This window comes from Chiloscyllium punctatum, chromosome 1 (assembly GCF_047496795.1).
Source record: "Chiloscyllium punctatum isolate Juve2018m chromosome 1, sChiPun1.3, whole genome shotgun sequence".
Taxonomy (NCBI): Eukaryota; Metazoa; Chordata; class Chondrichthyes; order Orectolobiformes; family Hemiscylliidae; genus Chiloscyllium; species Chiloscyllium punctatum.
The window spans coordinates 43,811,682-43,825,852 of NC_092739.1; the positions used below are offsets into that span (position 1 = coordinate 43,811,682).

The 14,171-nt window shown below is 37.4% G+C and overlaps 1 protein-coding gene across 11 annotated transcripts in view; it reads left to right on the forward strand.

The window, feature by feature from the left end:
- The window catches only part of LOC140457064 (septin-11), a 128,254-nt gene extending 117,507 nt beyond the window's left edge, over nt 1–10,747 (forward strand). For 5 of the 11 annotated variants that reach the window (XM_072551069.1, XM_072551375.1, XM_072551411.1 and 2 more), the window contains one exon: nt 6,051–10,747. In XM_072551069.1, the coding sequence (XP_072407170.1) occupies nt 6,051–6,110 (60 nt within the window). In that variant the 3' untranslated portion in view covers nt 6,111–10,747. Of the gene's footprint in view, nt 1–65; nt 2,813–6,050 lie in introns of those variants that run through there. The other 6 variants (XM_072551364.1, XM_072551385.1, XR_011953328.1 and 3 more) reach the window with 5 other exon arrangements.
- The last annotated feature ends 3,424 nt before the right edge of the window (nt 10,748–14,171 follow it).

Genomic DNA, 14,171 nt, shown 5'->3' on the forward strand with positions numbered 1-14,171 from the left:
TGTCATTTGTTTCACCCTCTTTTCTAACCATTGGCCACACCACCGTCTCTCTTTTTGTTTTGCAGATGTTGCCATCTTCTCCTCTACCTCCAGGTGAAATGCATGGCTCCCCCTGACACCACTTTCTTGAGCTCTGAGGACAGGAATACTGAGGCCTCAGCAAGGCTGCCTTCTGCACTGGCCACCAAGCCCCAGTGGGGACATTAGGTTTGAGAGTGTAGGATTTGTGAGCACCTCACTATGACAGCTCCACAGCTGCCTGAGGAAGAAACGCCCCAGGCTGCTGGCACTTGGAGAACTGCCAGAGATCAGGCAGGAGAGGACCCTCATGATGTCGGCAATGCTGGACTTCACCCACATGCAGCAGACAGGAATGTGGGAGGCAATGGCCTTCATTGCCCAGAAGTTACCATGGTCTGCTGGATAGGGACACACACCTGCACTCCAGCCTCCCAGTCATTGGTTGCACAGTGACAGGGGAGGGGTGGGGGGGAGGTGGTGCGGAGTATGGAATGTGGCACGCACTCCAGACACCCCTTTTTCACATGGAGACAGGACTTTGCTAAGAGGCTAAAGGAATCAAAGATTATTGGGAGAAAGCGGGAAAAAGGTACTGAATTGGATGATCAGCCATGATTATATTGAATGGCTTCCGCCTAGTTGTATATTTCAAGGTGAGAGTGACACACTACATTGCCTTACAGCAAGACGTATCCCTCTTTTGATTAAAGGTGGTTGAACAGGAAGCTGCCTGGCTGTGTCACTGCACTAATTGGGACAGCAAGGCAAGGTCTGGATAGCACCGAGGAAGGAAGTGAACTGCTCTGAGGAACTGCTGCAGCCATTCATTGCAGGTCTCTGCTTCCTCAGTGTCCTGCAAGTGGCTTGTGGAGGTGCCATGATCGTTGTGAAGACAGATATTGGATGCCAATGTCCATGGACAAGGGACACATGCGTCTGATGCCTGTGAATCATGTCCTGAGATGCTGGTTGTTGCTGAGCAGCATGGAGGCTGGTCACAGCCAATGGTGACCTGAACACGCTAGCTGTTAACTCTGATTTCCATGTTGAGCTTTCTCAATACCTAGCCTGTTTGATAAGATCAAAAGCTGAATATAAGTGAGATGAGTTGTGGCATTAATAAAGTTTTGAACAAGCAGTAATCCCCCTTAATTGCTAACTCTACTCTGCCTTGTGAGAAACTCCCCAAACCATTCATCAGAAACATGAAAGACATGGAGCGAGATGCCTCCTGTGGTATAGGGAGAGCCCTCACTGGCCTTCTCATCTAGTTTTACCACAAACCTTCCATCATCCACATCGCTTCGATCCCTACAAGATTGGCCCCTTATACCTGTCTTACATATAAGCCACAGGCTAGTGTACATTGCATGGTTTGATTCATTCTCTGCTCTTCTGATCCAGCACTGAAAGCTTTGGTCAAAAGAAGGGACCTAAGGGACAACATTTTCGCGCAGAGGGTGGTGCGTGTATGGAATGAGCTGCCAAAGGAAGTGGTGGACGCTGGTATAATTACAACATTTAAAAGGCATCTGAATGAGTATATGAATAGGAAGGGTTTAGACAGATATGGGCCAAGTGCTGCTAAATGGGACTAGAATAATTTAGGATATCTGGTTGGCGTGGATGAGTTGGACTGAAGGGTTTGTTTCCATGCTGTACATCTCTATGACGTGATAAAAGAAAAAAAGATATTTTTTCAAAGGTGACAAAGTTGTAAATGTTGATATTTCTGGAAATTAAAGTGTGATTGTACGAGAAAGTCCAAGTTAGCATGTAGGTACAGCAATCAACAAGAAAGCAAGGAGGACATTGGCCAGTACAGGGCTTTGGTGAGCTCACACTTTAAGTCCCTGTTTGCAGTTTTGGGTCTCTATATTTTAAGGAAAGATATATTTGCATAGGAAGCAGTACAAAGATTCACCAGACTGGTCCCAGGGGTGAGAGGGTTGACCTATGGTGAGAGGCTGAGTATTTGGATTTCTTTCTGTGATATTTTGAAGAATAAAGGTGATCACAGTGAAAAATCTGAAGGGGCTTTGCAGGGTTGACAGAGGTTGTTTCTGCTGGATGAGGAATCCAGAGCACAGGCACAGTTTCAGGACAGGAGTTGTTCTATCTTTGAGGACTGAGATAAGGAAAAATTTCGCTCAAAGGGTTATGAAACATTGCAGTTCTGTACCCTGGAGGGTTTTGGATGGGCCAACAATTAAACAGATTTAAGCCATGAGATAGATATATTTTTGATCTGGCAAGGGATCAAGGAATATGGGAATGGGTAGGAAAGCAGAGTTGAAGACAAAGATCAGCCAAGTTTGTATTGTATGAGAGAGCAGGCTCAATGGGTCATACAGTCAACACGTGCTCCTGTCTCTTGTGTTCTTATGTAATGACCTTGATCATAAACAGAACACAATGTGTTCTCTATTCCTTAGTAGTAGTTAATTGAATTGTTATTGAATATGCCATTTGGTGTTCTATTTAAGTTACCTGTTGTAAAGGCAGATTTTAATTTCTCTCATTATTAAATTGAAGGAGGAACAGTTGCTTAGTTACTTGATTAAAATTATCTATCAACAACATTTTGAATTATTTTTGAAGTTCAGTTACTGCTGCCCTACTAGACTCAGATATGTAGCCTGAAAAGTGCTAAGAAGGATTATTTTGTAGTAATGGAAAGATCAGGAAATATTTTTGAATTATCTCTGTTTCCTGCTTATCGCTTCTTTTGTGAAAATGTTTGTAATAAGTGACTTGGTAAGAAATAAAGTGTAATCTATGTATTTTCCAATCATGGGAATAAGTAATCTCTAATACATTTTCAGTACCATTATCCCTTTCACATCAAGTTTACTCTAGAGAAAAGTAAGTGACAGGAATGTTGTTTCTGTCAATAATATGTTGGGGCAATACCAGATGAAGAATTGTGGGGTACAGCTATCTACAGGTGATTTTTTTTGCTGCCCCCCTTTTCTAACAGAAGCTCTAGCATACCATGGTATTACTCCATATTGTGTGCACTTCACAATTACTCCATTGTTTGTGCTGCTTTCATTATTTTACTATTTGCATGTCTACATCATTAATATAACTTTTCAATCACTGATACTATGGTTTGTTGCTGACTGTGCATTGATTAAGCAAAATTGTCAAACATGATCTTTTGCATGGTTCCATATGTATTTGTCTTAAGAATACCTTCAAGCTGTTGTATAATGTGTGCATAGCTTCTGATACTTATGAGTCAATTTTATGCCAAATAAGGGATAGAATCAAAATTTGGCTACTGATTAAGATCAGCATTATCATATAATGGTCCAAGGTGAATAATTTGGAAGCATGTAAATACAGGTGAAAAAGTGTTGGTCCAGATGGCTAGTCCAGAATTGAACACAGAATCCAAATATTGCCATGGTATCCCTCCTTTTCTCAGTTGCAAAATATCAATTCTATTTTTGCTTTAAAGTTACTGAGGTTTGTAGTTTCCATTTTCTCATTGGAAAGTCCATTGTAAACTTCATCATTCAGTGGGAAATAGTTACATCTGACATTTACATTCACCTTCACTTCTGGGCTTCTGTCATTTGAAGAGCAGGGAAAAATATTTCAGAGTTTAACTCTTGAAAACCTGAAGGGATTGTTTTTGAATACTACAGTAAGATTCCCTCTTGGTATTCTTTCATGTGAGCATGATTAACCTCTTGTAGTTGAAATTTCAGACAAATAGCTCTATGTTATGATGACTTTCCTATCATAAGGCAACTAGAACAGTACGTACTCCAGATCGAGATAAACCATTGTTATATGGAGTCACATCCTATGCCTTTTGTTCTATTTTATGTATTATACAACACAAGATTCTATTTAACACTGTTGCATGCTGTGTAAATAACTTGAAAGTTTCCACTGGTATTCCCAAATCTTGTTCTGTATCCAGTAAACCATTAATTTGTAGTCGAATGTTGAATTTTCACAGTAATCTCATCACTGCTCAGTCAATATTTCATTTGTTATTTCTCAGCCTGTTTTAGTTGATTTCCTCTGTGCCTGAACAGCTTGCTGTTGATTTTATTTGCACCCCTCTTGCAATTTTAGTGCCATTGAGATAACTTTGACTGTATCCTCATTTTCAAATATGTTCTACAACATGAACGGGATTCCTGTGTTGATCTTGGGATACCTCACTAGTCGTTTTGTACGACTCCAGCACAATACTCTGTTGATTATTCTGTCTCCTTTGCTACATCGTGTTTTGCCACTTTGCAGGTTAAAAACTCTAATGTAATAGTCTAAAGAATTTCACTGGTGTTTCATGAGCTCCAATACCACCCCTCAAATTCAAACAGCTTTGTCAAGCATGCCATTTGCCCCAGTAAAACTATGCTGACTTGTTGTCTTGTTCTTCAAAATATTTTTCTTCTGTATCTCTAATATTTCACTCATGACAGATATGCATCTCACTGGCCTGTAGTTACCTTGACATACATTTTACAAAAAAGACCAAAAGGAAAGTTTAATGCTTCTTTCACTCCAACTCAAAATTCTAACGAATCCCTTAAAATCCCTTTCATTGTCATTGATCATTTGTGTGGAGGGCTAAGCAGCTGAATTTTCAATCATTTTTAATGTTCCCAATCATGTCCTCATTAATACCGATTTATCATCGTTTCCTCAGCATTTCAAGGGAATATCAGCAGCTTCAGTTGTTGAATAATGAAGCAGAGACACTGGATATCTGCTGTCTCTCAATTGCATGACATTGCACAAACATTCCTCACACAAAATATGGCAAGTTATAAGATTGGGGTCAAATAATAGTCTGTTCATTCTGATTCAGACTTTATTTTTCCTGTCGATAGTTATCCCCAAGGTGTTCCTTATTGTCATGACTGAAACATCTTCTGAAGAGTTCCAAAACCTCTTCTAGTTTATTGAAAGTATTTTGAAAACAGGCTTAAAATTCAGACTGAATTTTATATCCAGTCTATGATTTAATCTTGTGCATAAAGGGTAAATTCCCCAAGCTTTTCTTCAGCACACATGGGCATATATAAAGAGGAAAAAGCTATTTTATCATCCAATCTGCCATTCAATTAAATTGTGGCTAATCTGCATTCTGGTGCACTCCCAGCAAAATGGCATGAACGCATTGGAGGCCACATGGAAATTCAGTTTAGAAATAAAGAAGACTGCAGGTACTGGAATCCAAAGTAGACAAAGAGGAGGCTGGAAGAACAGCAAACCAAGCAGCATCAGGAGATGGAGAAGTCAATGTTTTGGGTATAACCCTTATTCAGATTTGGAAGTGGGAGTAGGGGGAGCTACAAAGCTATGTAAGGACAGCTACATCGTAGAATGCAGGACTTTGCTTTCCAGTGGTACAGTGTATTACTGAGGAACTGAAGTTGCTGGGAAGTGTGTGGAAGTAGTTGAACTTAAATCTAATGACACAAGACCAATGCTTTGAATTTCTACTGTTAGACGGAACTATCGAACATTATTTCATGACACCAAAGTTTGGAATTATGAGAGTCGAGAAGTTATGGTTTGTTTTCCAAGGAAGTGGTTTAAAAGTTGAAAGACTTTGCATTGCATTTCATAATCACTTTGAAAATGATGTGCCTGCCAACTATAAGGTTGAAACTCAATGCACATGATTGTATCTTAAGTTAAATTTCCAACTCTCCAGGTTATTTTAAATGGTTTATTCAATAATTTTGGGAAGGGTATTTTGAGAGGCAGTTTATTTGATGACTCCATTCTTCCATAAATTTGGGTTGGGTGTGTAATGTACGATTTTTCTTTCAAATGCCTGTGCTTTGTGAATGTTTTTTCTTTGATATGCTTATATATTTTGCTATGATGCATGAGTTACTTATTTGCAGTTATAATTAAATACAGCTGTTAATTAAAATGGTTTGTTTCTTAATCATTGCTTATGGAACTGTATTGGAATGCAACAAATTAGTTTATTTATGAGGTATGATTTCTAATTGTATGTTTTATTTTTTTTCCCTTTTTAATTGCAGTGCAAGCTTCACATAAGCAACTCTGGCAAGTCAAGGATGTCACCCTATCCATCTGCTTAGCTGTAACGTGTCTGGCATCAGAATGCCCATCCATTTTTTTTAAATTAAGAGAACATTAACTAATATCTTTTCATATAGGAAACTCCTTTCAAAAGCATTCCATGAAATGGAGAAGGGGCAGAACTTAAAACTGAAACAAAACTGGTATTTGAAGGGGTAGTGAGAAGTAATGGATGAAGTCTTATTCTTTGAAAATGGAAACTGTAGGTAGAATAGTAGGACAACTATTACAAAAAGGAAAGTGGCCAGCCATGTAGGTGAGAGAAAGGACTACATATCAGGATAACAACTTTTCTAACCCCTTTTTCATTTAGAAGTCTTGCAGAAGTCAAATCTGAAAGAGAGAATTTGCAATTTCATGGGTTATGAATAGAGCTCTCTTTATACTTTCCTTTCTCTAATGCTACCATCATAGTTTCATCGTGTGTTTTGATATTACTAAGGTGGAATTAATATCTGTCTTTGCTCTTAAAATATGCTAAATGCACAGGTCAAAGCTGATCCTTTTAATCCTTTACTTTGTGCTGTTCATTCTGAAATAGATTCTCTTTTTGATGCCTTTTCAAAAAGAAATTAGTTATTGTTCCTTGTCTGCTGTGGATTTGTCTCTGCTCTCTTCTGGCTTGGACCAATAGCTTGTTTAGAACATACCGGTTTATTTTAAAACTAGGATCAATGTTACTAGCAGAGATATACAGCTTTTAAACCTTTGATGGCAGGTTTCAATTTTGCTTACTAACCAAACATGGCTCAGGAAATAGATGTTCGTATCCATCTTGGCATGTGCACGAGAAGCCTTAATATCAACTCACATTAGACTTTCAGCATTTCTGTTCCGATCACAAGTGCAGTTAACTGCATATCTATTACTTTAAAACTTACTTTATCCACACTTATAAAATCTATCAATTGGTTCTAAGCAAATTAAATTTGTCTTTTTTCTTTATTGAGTGATTTTAAATCAGAAAACCAAATCATAAAAAATATTTTTTTCTGGGGGATGCCATTGAAACTAATATTTGGTATAACTGAAATTCATATTTCATCTTGAAGTTGAATATGCATCTGAGCATGAAGTATTAGTATCTCTCCTTTTCTGTGAATCTCAATTTCAATAGTGACAGTAGCTGGATTATAGTATTTTATTGAATATCAACTGTATTGTATAACTCAGTAGCTATCCAGTTCACATTTATTAACGACTGGGTAGGATCGTCCACTGCCAGTTCCTACCTGAACATTGTATGTGCTAATTAGGTAAGTATGGAAGCCAGGGGAAAAACATCTGCAGCAGTTGTCCCTCCCAGTGACAGTTGAGAATTCATTCTCAAATTTGTTTAAAAATGATCTTACTCTAACCTTCCCCAACAAGCTACAGCAGTGACTCCTGTTTTAATTGATAGGAAAGAGTGGTAATGGGGATCAAAGGACCAATAGAATTCAATAAGTGCAATTTTATAAATTGAAGATTTTATGGTCATCAAAGTTTTAATATTAGTCCTGTCATCTGTAATCTTGAGGACATGCTTTTAACTGCACATCTTTCCTGGGCCATGTTGAGCTGATTTCCCTAGCAGCAGTTTTATTTTGTTTTGTATGTCTTTTACCTTGTTTTCACAGTAATCCTTGGCTCTGCACGGAATAACTAATATCCCACAAAATCTAGTTGGATTGTACTTTCACCTATGCATGTAAGTATGGCAGTTGGAACTTTTGTATTCTTGGCAATAAATATATAGCCAAAAGATTGGTTGCCTGTTCTCTGGCCTCTGATCTAACCCATTTTAATGGCAGAATACTTCTCAGTCAGTTTACTGTCTGATTTCACCACTGAAGCGTTCCAGCAGCTGCCTCGTACACACTCGTATCCCACTTTGCTTTTTGCTTTGCCAAATAATTTGCTCACCAAGATGCTGCATTTATTTTTGCATTTATTGTGCCCCGCCATTTTAAAGCAGTAAACATGAGATTTTTTTAAGAACATCGTGATTTCTATGCTTTTTGTATGAATTACAGCCCCTTAATCACCTTGTGGCTAAGCATGATTGTTTCCATTTCTCCAAGACGCACCATTACATACATATGTGTACAATGGATAGCCTTTTTTATATTGTATGAAGTCCTTACCTTTAAAAAATGTGAACATGTATAACAACAATGTATTTCTATGCCTTTTTATGCTTCTGCTTTGTACTTCTAAGTTTATATTGGAGGGTGAGAATAGTATTAGTAAATCCTTGAATGTTTCAAAACAATTTGTAACTCAAAAAGCATGCTTGCAGTTACATGCACTTCGCTGTTTAGTGCTGTTAGGTTTCCTAAGGTGGTCATGAAGTAATGGTTAATTTCCTGATCATAAAATAGTAAGCTATTGGTTTATCCAAACCCTTGAATATTCTAGAGCACATATAAATATAATGGTGCCAGCACTGATACATTTTATTCAAATGGCTGTTTTGTATGATCTGTGTGGTGTCTAGTGAAATGTTTTCTGTTCCACTAAAATGTCACACTCGTAAGATAACCACGAGTTCATGTAACACTATTGTAATCAGCTCCCAATAGTAGGGAGCCAGAATCTGAATACTCCATTTCTTGAATACATTCATAGTGTCCACTTTATTTTATAGATTTTTAAATTGGAATTTTTTTTTGTTGTGTAGTATAACATTTTAGTTCAAACACATCCTTTCCTGTTGTTCAGTCAGTGCTTTACTTGTTGTATGTGGCTGCATGGACGAGCTTGTAAAAGGTGTATTGCCATGTCGATATACTGTTTTTGTAAACCAGCACATGCGCTTAATACTTTTGGCTGTGAAACTAGGAATTGAATATTTATGATATTCATCATTTTCACTGCATACAGTATCCTACATGATTGAGACGGGATGCTTTCTTCAAAGGGAGGGAACTGTTCGAGTGGTAAGAATGTATTAGGGAAAAGTACAAATTTGTGGGTTTGTCTATTTTGAAAGGAATTCGCTTCAAAGGGCTCAGTAGATAAATGAATTGCCTATTTCATAACTATGCCATTGGAACAGTAGTAGAGATTATGCAATTATTCTTGGGAAGGAGAAATATGAGCCAGATATTCCAGCTCATGGTCAATATCCAGATTTCTGTTGGAAAATGGAGATGAGGGTTGCATCCTACTGTGAAGTCTGCTGCAGATGATATACTGCTGATGCATACTATCTAAAATTAACAGTTGAAGTTGGCCGTGTAATCAGGTAGTAGCTAGTATTAGCGAAACTACAATTTTAAGGGTCTTCATTGCAAGGATGTTGGATTGGTAGTTATGATTTCCCTTACTTACCTTTCATTCAAGATATTTCACTTGTTGCACGATTTTCCCAGTTTCATCCCAGGGTCTGGAGTACACACCTGGTCATTTATTAGGTTCTACTCCACTTATGCACTACTCCACATCTGCAATCTGTTTAACCAATATTCTTTCTTTAATTTCCTTCTGTAGCTTCTTTATCTAATTGTCCTGCTGCCTGTCCCCTTCTGGATGAGATTCCTAGGCTATAGAAGAGCTACAGTGTATGCACGTACCACGCAGAAGAATTCTTTCTTGAGTCATCATTATTTCTGCTCCTTCCTGGTCACATTTCTTGTACTGTGGCTTGTTGAACCTCAGTATTTTATAGTTTTGACACAGAAAAAAAAATCCTAATAAAATAACCTATTTGTGACAGGAACAAGATCAGACAGTGTAATATTTAGAAACAGTTGACCTTCTGAATTTGTGATAGTGTCTAATGTTATTTGTAGAATCGTTCTTTGCAGCATCAGAAACCATGCACTCAATGTTCTGTCACTGATGATTCTTTCTGTTGTTGCATTGTTTCAAACTTTCCAAAAGTTTACCACTATTTCTTTTCTTTCTCCAATCCACATTTGCAAGTAAACTTAAATTTCCAAATTTCTTTAAACAACTAATGAAAAATGTGTTTTTAGTCAATCATAACAGACTCTGCTGCATAAAATTGAATTAGCATGGAAAAACTGATTGACCCTTTAATGCATCACAATGCAGACACTTAATATTTTTATCACAGTTTTCAGAAACGGGATAATTAAAGATGGCCAAGGCTTTTTATAAGAGACCAAGTTACAATTTTATTATTAGTTTATAAGTGTTAATGTTATCATACCATGACCACTTTAATAATATATGCCCTAATAAACAGTTTGTTTTTAGGATTTTGCAAAAGCTAATATGTACAGTCTCTGGATTTTACCTTGGCCTACTTAATGCACCATTTGTAAACTTGACATCAATGGAGAAATTACATTCTTTTATTGATTTAACACAGATAATTGATAGCAATTCTGCATTAATATTTAAGAAAGTTTAAAGTGAAATAATTACCAACAATTAATAAGTGATGTAACAGCATTTATTCTGATGTTAAAAGTCAATGTTAAAGTCAATATAAAAGTACAAAAGTTGCACAAATGCTGAGGTGGTCTTGGATGGAAACTATCCTATCACAATTATACTGGTTGTTCAGAGGTGCAATGTTGTTGATCTAGTACAGTATGCTTTTCTGTAACCAGCCATATATTTGAACCATTGATGTGGAGACTGTGAAATGTTCTGTAAGAAAATAAACTGATTTTAAACCACAGCTTCACTCATAATTATGGATTTATGTTTTCCTTTCCTTCCCTTAATCTACATTGATGGTTTGAATAAATAGTACTATTTCTGATGTACATTATCCAGCTTTAATCTTAAGTTATTTGGTGGTTAATATCAGAATGGTTAACTACATCTTCAGACCTCAATTGTTCCCACATTTTCAACTTTAAACATCAAATACTCAATGTCTGTCTTTTATTGGAGTAGAGGGAGAGAGGTGATGTCGCTGCAACAAATAACGAAGGAATTGGCTGGAAAATTGTGTTGAATTTTGTCTATCTACAGTATAGTGCTAGTCTTTGACTAATTCAGATCTTGAAAATTCTGAACAACTAATGTACCTCATTTTCTTTTGCATATTTATTCCAGACATTAAATAATTCAGTAATAATGTAAACTGTACAGAAGTGCTGTAGCATGTAATTTAGACAGTTTTTAAAATAAATCTTTTAAGATTCTGAATTTTTTACAAATATAAAGTTACTATAAAATAATATAACAACACTCACTATAGTGCCCCAATACTGACAGAGTTTGTGGCATGACCATAAGCAATGAGTAAGAATACCAAAATCTATTTTACATTTGGGGATGCTCCTGTCATAAATTTCACAAGTTGCTCCAGTTCCAAATAAGCTCTGTGGAGTACTTGCATCCTGTTACAAATCAAAATCTTATGTCTCCTCTGGTGAGATCTCCACCCCTATTTCTTTAGCCCAGATTCCCCACAGCCGCTCAATGTCCTTTGAGACACTACCTCCTAATAAATGATAGAGGGTGCTGACCAGGAGAGTGCCCATGCACTAAAGTACTCTCCTTTTCATATCCAACTTATAGGGACTAACCATTGATGTAGTCTTTTTCTGTATCAAGTCCCTAATCTAGAAATAACGAAAGAGGTCCCTCCTAGATAGTTCATATTTCTGGCTCAGCTGCTTGAAAGACATAATGACCTCCCCATCAAATAAATCTCCCAAACAGGAAACTGCTCTGGACTCCCATTGAAAGCTGGAATCCATTGCTCCCAGCCAGATTCCTATCATTCCTACTAAGGGGTGTAAAAGGAGAAGTTTTTTTGTAAATTGCACACACTTTGCTGCATCATTCTCCATGCTTTATCTGTGTTAAGGGCAATCGCATTTCTACACTGGTCCATAACAGTACTTATCTTGTCCAGGAACAACAGATTAATGAGAGGACATTTTGCCTGAGAGGCCTCGCTGTCCAAACTGACTGTGGGTTCTGGCAAGCCCAATCAGCTATGTAGGATAGTAGGGAACTTAGTTGGTATCTCTCAAAGAAATAGTTGTCTTTGATCACATGTAGTTACTTTTGTGCAAATTGTCCTACCATATGAACACTTTTTAATAGTCTTAAATTGTAATTGAGTGATCATAGGTAGATAAGATAGTAAAGGCGGCATTTGGTATGCTTTCTTTTATTGGTCAGTATTGAGTACAGAACTTGAGGTCATGTTGTGGCTGTACAGGACATTGGTTAGGCCATTGTTGGAATATTGCGTGCAATTCTGGCCTCCTTCCTATCGGGAAGATGTGAAACTTGAAAGGGTTCAGAAAAGATTTACAAGGATGTTGCCAGGGTTGGGGTATTTGAGCTATAGGGAGAGGCTGAACAGGCTGGGGCTGTTTTCTCTGGAGCATTGGATGCTGAGGGGTGACCTTATAGAGGTTTACAAAATCATGAGGGGCATGGATAGGATAAATAGACAAGGTTTTTTACCTGGGGTCAGGGAGTCCAGAACTAAAGACGTAGTTTAGGGTGAGAAGGGAAAGACATAAAAGAGACCTACAGGGTAGCTTTTTCACACAGAGGGTGGTACGTGTATGGAATAAGCTGCCAGAGGAAATGGTGGAGGCTGGTACAATTGCAATATTTTAAGAGGCATTTGGTTGGGTATATGAATAGGAAGCGTTTGGAGGGATATGGGCCAGGTTTTGGCAGGTGGGACTAGATTGGGTTGGGATATCTGGTTGGCATGGACAGGTTCGACCAAAGGGTGTTTCCATGCTGTACACCTCTATGACTCTAAACATAATAAAGCACCTAAAAGTTTCACAATTATAGAAAACAACAAAAGTAACCTGTAATTTACATGTTAAAAAATCACTTAGTTGACTATTCGTTGGGCTGAAATTTCAGTCAATTTCCAAAGATTTTGTGCACTCTCTTGCTTATTCACTCTTGCACACATGGATCTTTGTGCTTTTCTACAGTCCTTTTCTTCCTTTAACACTCATTAAAAGTTACCTCTTTGATTAAGCTTATGGGTGTCAGTGTCAGTATTTTGCTTGGTAATACTCCCATACGACTACTAAATACAAAGAAGACATCTAAGTATTGCATTGGTTTTCTCTTGATAGCAGACTGCAGTTTAACAAGGAGAAATTTATTAAATGGCAATCATGATGTAAAACATTTTGATTATTCAATAAGTTAGCCTTCAATTTCTCTCCTTATGTGTTGAAAACAAAAATAAACACTTAAGTTTGCTACAACCTCCATAACACTTTAAGATGCTGGATATCTGAAATATAAAAAAATACTGGCAATGCTTATGTCTGACAGCATCCCGTAGACAGAAAAACAATGTTTAGTCTCAAGATGTTTGACTTAATAGAGGCAGAGCTAAACTTGTAAAATTTAGTAGTTTGGCCACAGCTGTATTGCATCCAGTTTTGGGTGCTGACCTTTAGGCAGGAAGGTGAAGACATCAGACAGAGTGCAGATAAGATTCATGAGCATGATTCCAAGGATGAGAAACTTCAGTTATGAGGCTAGATTGTAGAAGGTAGACTGTTTTCCTTGGAAAAAACATTGAGGGGAGATTTGATGGAGATATTCAAAATTTATGCATGGACTGGTCAGATTAGCTGGGGGAGGATCTACACCCATTTGTCAATAGATAGAGAACAAGTTCAAAACAATTAGCAAAAGCAGCAAAATGATAGAAAAAAAATCAGTGAATGGTTAAGGTCAGACATGCAGAATGTATGTGATTAAAAAGGAAATTTAGTTTCTGAAAGAATATGCAGTATTATTGAGGTTGGTATTTGGAACAACATGAATTGCTCATTTGAAGATTCAGTACAGCCATGATGGAGCCAAATGGTCTCCTTCATTGCAACAATTAGAATCCCTACACTCTGTTATGGTATCTTCCTACATTTGGAAACCTGTGATGTGTAGCTGCGTTAGTGGGGGTGATAATGTTGTTTTCACCTATGGAGTTGCCTTGGGATATTTTAGTGCATAAGATATAACAAATAAAAGTTTGCTATGCCTTCAGCGGTTGTTACATGAAATGGAAAAACAGAAGTAATGACGTTTTTGGTAAATATTTGGATTATAAATGAACTACCCTCCTTACTCTTTTATTAGAGATGATTCAT